Below are 5,179 nucleotides of genomic sequence, written 5' to 3' on the forward strand. Positions count from 1 at the left end.
AATGGAAGGAAGGTGTTAATTTTTCCAAAAGAACACGACAACGAAAGTGTAACATATTTTCTCGTCTGCTAGGAGAGAGATCTGCGATGATGAGGCGATAGTAGCGATCCTAGTGGTGGGCAACTACCCATGTTTGCATTTTTACTACATATTGAGCTTCGCGACTGTATATAGTAGACTGTGCTACCACACTTCAATCGTTTGTGCTTACATCAGAATTGTAATTGACTTGCATTCTAGCTTATATTTTCCACAGTCCTTCACTTCCAGCTGTAAAGAGGTGAGGTTTATAAAGGTTCTCTTTAAAGTTTTCTAATTTGTGGAGAGGAGAGGGTTTCGTCTCTTTCTATCTTGGACGACATCTTTTCTTGAAGGGGCAACATTTCGTTATTTGAGCGGGAAGAATGGTTGTTGCGGACGCCGAAGAAGGAACATGGTACGTCAGAGTGACGAAGGCACATGCGCTCTGAGTTGCGTAGTCCGTGCCCGCCTTCTCCTGAACAAGTCCACGCTTCGTTGCTGCCCGACGTTAACAATATTCTGAATTACACCGCACTACGCTTGCACCGTCATCGGAGAAATAAATACACAAGACAGATTAATAGTCTATCTTTTTATCTATTTAATAGTATCAATTTTAAACGCGACGAATTCATAGCCTGTTGAAAGTAGTTTAAACTGTGCCACAAATTAAAAAAATTGTTTGCTCTCGTATTTCGAAGTAAAATGTTTCATCAGCAACGTGGACTAGAAATTCGCCTCATCACTGCCCTGTAAGTAGAATTTGCACTATTCATTAATTATACTTGTAAATGTGTTGCTTGCACTTTGATATTAATACCTGGGAAACAGGACATCAAAAACCTTAAGCTTTCTAATTAGCGGACGAATTGCAAGATTTATATTTTCAGTTACACTACGAGTATGTGCCAGTTTGTGACTAATCATAATTTATTTCTATGCTTTTATTATTATTATTATTATTATTATTATTATTACTATCATTATTATTATTATTACTATCATTATTATTATTATTACTATTATTATTATTATTACTATCATTATTATTATTATTATTATTATTATTACTATCATTATTATTATTATATCATTATTATTATTATTACTATCATTATTAGTATTACTATCATCATTATTATTATTACTATCATCATCATCACTATTATTATTATTATTATTATTATTATTATTATTATTCAGTTACGATTACCAATATGATTACAATTAATAATAGTTAATTATTTTTAAAAAATTCAGAACATATTAAGAATTACTATGAAGACAGGCTTTTTTTCCTTAATCTTCTTTGAAGACCCGTTTGATTACGTGGGTGTGTATTAGTATTGCGTTGTGAATCTATGAAGTTTAGATTCATCCAACCTATCTTATTTATTTCCTATTAATACCTTTTGAATTATTATTATTAATATTTTATTATTATTATTATTATTATTATTATTATTATTATTATTATTATTATTTATTATTATTATTCAGTTACGATTACCAATATGATTACCATTAATAATAGTTAATTATTTTTTACAAATTCAGAACATATTAAGAATTACTATCAAGAAAAGTTTTTTCCTCAATCTTCTTTGAAGACCCGTTTGATTACGTGGGTGTGTATTAGTATTGCGTTGTGAATCTATGAAGTTTAGATTCATCCAACCTATCTTATTTATTTCCTATTAATACCTTTTGAATTATTATTATTATTATTATTATTATTATTATTATTATTATTATTATTATTATTATTATTCAGTTACGATTACCAATATGATTACCATTAATAATAGTTAATTATTTTTTTAAAAATTCAGAACATATTAAGAATTACTATCAAGAAAGGTTTTTTTCCTTAATCATCTTTGAAGACCCGTTTGATTACGTGGGTGTGTATTAGTATTGCGTTGTGAATCTATGAAGTTTAGATTCATCCAACCTATCTTATTTATTTCCTATTAATACCTTTTGAATTATTATTATTATTATTATTATTATTATTATTATTATTATTATTATTATTATTATTATTATTATTATAGTCCACATCTGTGGAGTAACGATCAGCGCGTCTGGCCGCGAAACCAAGTGGCCCGGGTTCGAATCCCGGTCGGGGCAAGTTACCTGGTTGAGGTTTTTTCCGGGGTTTTCCCTCAACCCAATACTTGCAAATGCTGGGTAACTTTCGGTGCTGGACCCCGGACTCATTTCACCGGCTTTATCACCTTCATATCATTCAGATGCTAAATAACCTAGATGTTGATACAGCGTCGTAAAATAACCAAATAAGTCCACACCTGTGGAGTAACGGTTAGCGCGTCTAGCCGCGAAAGCAGGTGGCCCGGGTTCGATTCCCGGTCGGGACAAGTTACCTGGTTGAGGTTTTTCCGGGGTTTTCCCTCAACCCAATATGAGCAAATGCTGGGTAACTTTCGGTGTTGGACCCCGGACTCATTTCACCGGCATTATATTATCACCATCTCATTCAGACGCTAAATAACCTAAGATGTTGATAAAGAGTCGTAAAATAACCTACTAAAAAAATAACCAAATAAAATAAATTATTATTATGATGATGATGATTATTATGATTATTATTATTATTATTATTATTATTATTATTCAGTAATGATTTTCAATATGATTACAATTCCTGATAACACTTCATTATTTTTAAAAAATTCAGAACTTATTAAGAATTATTATTATGAAGAGTGAGATTTTTTTAATCACCTTTGAAGACCCGTTCGACTACGTGGATATATACTAATATTGCGTTGTGAAATGTATGAAGCTTTGATTCATTCCATCTTTATTTGTTTTCTTTAGAATTATTATTATTATTAATTATTATTATTACTATCATCATCATCATCATCACTATTATTATTATTATTATTATTATTATTATTATTATTATTATTATTATTATTATTATTATTATTATTATTATTATTATTATTCTGTTACGATTTTCAATGTGATTACAATTCATGATAACACTTCGTTATTTTTTAAAAATTCAGAACATATTAAGAATTATTATGAAGAGTGAGTTTTTTAATCTTCTTTCAAGACCGGTTTGACTACGTGGATATATACTAATATTGCGTTGTGAATGTATGAAGTTTAGATTCATTCTATCTTTCTTATCTGTTTTCTTTAGAATTATTATTATTATTATTATTATTATTATTATTATTATTATTATTATTATTATTATTATTATTATTATTCAGTTACTATTTTCAATATGATCACAATTCAAGATAACAATTATTTTTAAAAAATTCAAAACATATTAAGAATTATTGTGAAGAGTGAGATTTTTTAAACATCTTTGAAGACCCGGTTGACTACGTGGATGTATACTAATTTTGCGTTGTGAATGTATGAAGTTTAGATTCAATCTTTATTTGTTTTCTTTAGAATTATTATTATTATTATTATTATTATTATTATTATTATTATTATTATTATTATTATTATTATGCTTAGTCTAATCAGATCTATAACTTATTCTTTTTCTACTCCTATGTGTTTATTAATTTTATACTATACATTGGTTAGATCCAAGCTTGAATATGCATCTGTTGTATGGAACTCCATTATTACCACTGACTCGGCTAAATTGGAGAATATTCAAAGAGAATTTATTTCCTTGTGTTCTTATAGATTTTTACCAAATTCCGATTATAACTATGAGACTAATTGCAAATATTTTAATTGCGGTAGTTTGTTTACCAGACATCAGGATCTTGATTATTTATTTTTTTGTAAAGTCATTAAATGTGATATTGTTTGTGAATCTTTCATAAGCAATATCAGTCTTCATATTCCTGCTAAGGGTTTAAGATTTCATAAAATGTTTTATAATAGGAATTCTAAATCTCTGTCTCCGGTCTGCAGATGTATTAAACATGCTAATTTGCATGGATTGAACTTGGATCCATTTAATGTGTAGTATATCTTTTGAGTTTTTATGTCATTTTTATTAATTTATGCCATTGTCAAGATATGTATTATACTATTCTTGCCAATTCATATCTTTACAATATTACTTATATTATTCCAGTCTTCATTTATTTTATTTCATTAATACATTTGTAATTCACTCTATTCAATTGCCATTATTTTTAATTATCTCACTGAACTAATTTTAATAATTATTATTTGTGCTATTTGTTTTGTTGCATTTGGTCAAATGATTAATGTAGACTATTATATTGATTGTATTTCATCTCACTGCCATTTCTATCATTCATTCTCATCATCATTTGCTGTTTTGTTTGTATCTTGTGCTAAACTGTAATTGGCCTTGTGCTGTTGTTTCGCACATTAATATTATAAATAAATAAATAAATAAATAAATAAATAAATAATTATTATTCAGTTACTGTTTTCAATATGATCACAATTCAAGATAACAATTAATTATTTTTAAAAAATTCAGAACATATTAAGAATTATTATGAAGAGTGAGATTTTTTAATCATCTTTGAAGACCCGTTTGACTACGTGGATATATACTAATATTGCGTTGTGAATGTATGAAGTTTAGATTCATTCAAACTTTCTTATTTGTTTTCTTTATTATTATTATTTTTATTATTATTATTATTATTATTATTATTATTATTATTATTATTATTATTATTATTATTATTATTATTATTATTCAGTTACTGTTTTCAATATGATCACAATTCAAGATAACAATTAATTATTTTTAAAAAATTCAGAACATATTAAGAATTATTATGAAGAGTGAGATTTTTTAATCATCTTTGAAGACCCGTTTGACTACGTGGATATATACTAATATTGCGTTGTGAATGTATGAAGTTTAGATTCATTCAATCTTTCTTATTTGTTTTCTTTATTATTATTATTTTTATTATTATTATTATTATTATTATTATTATTATTATTCAGTTACTGTTTTCAATATGATCACAATTCAAGATAACAATTAATTATTTTTAAAAAATCAGAACATATTAAGAATTATTATGAAAAGAGAGATTTTTTAATTATCTTTGAAGACCCGTTTGACTACGTGGATATATACTAATATTGCGTTGTGAATGTATGAAGTTCAGATTCATTCAATCTTTCTTATTTGTTTTCTTTATTATTATTA

General features: G+C 26.6%; 1 protein-coding gene across 3 annotated transcripts in view; it reads left to right on the forward strand.

The window, feature by feature from the left end:
* The first annotated feature begins 430 nt into the window (after nt 1-430).
* Nucleotides 431-5,179, forward strand: part of LOC138697592 (gamma-aminobutyric acid receptor subunit alpha-6-like) — a 115,068-nt gene continuing 110,319 nt past the window's right edge. For all 3 annotated transcript variants that reach the window (XM_069822965.1, XM_069822967.1, XM_069822966.1), the window contains exon 1: nt 431-773. In XM_069822965.1, coding sequence (XP_069679066.1) covers nt 727-773 — 47 coding nt within the window. In that variant the 5' untranslated portion in view covers nt 431-726. The remainder of the gene's footprint in view (nt 774-5,179) is intronic.

The sequence above is a fragment of the Periplaneta americana genome, chromosome 4 (genome assembly GCF_040183065.1).
Source record: "Periplaneta americana isolate PAMFEO1 chromosome 4, P.americana_PAMFEO1_priV1, whole genome shotgun sequence".
In the NCBI taxonomy this organism is placed as follows: domain Eukaryota; kingdom Metazoa; phylum Arthropoda; class Insecta; order Blattodea; family Blattidae; genus Periplaneta; species Periplaneta americana.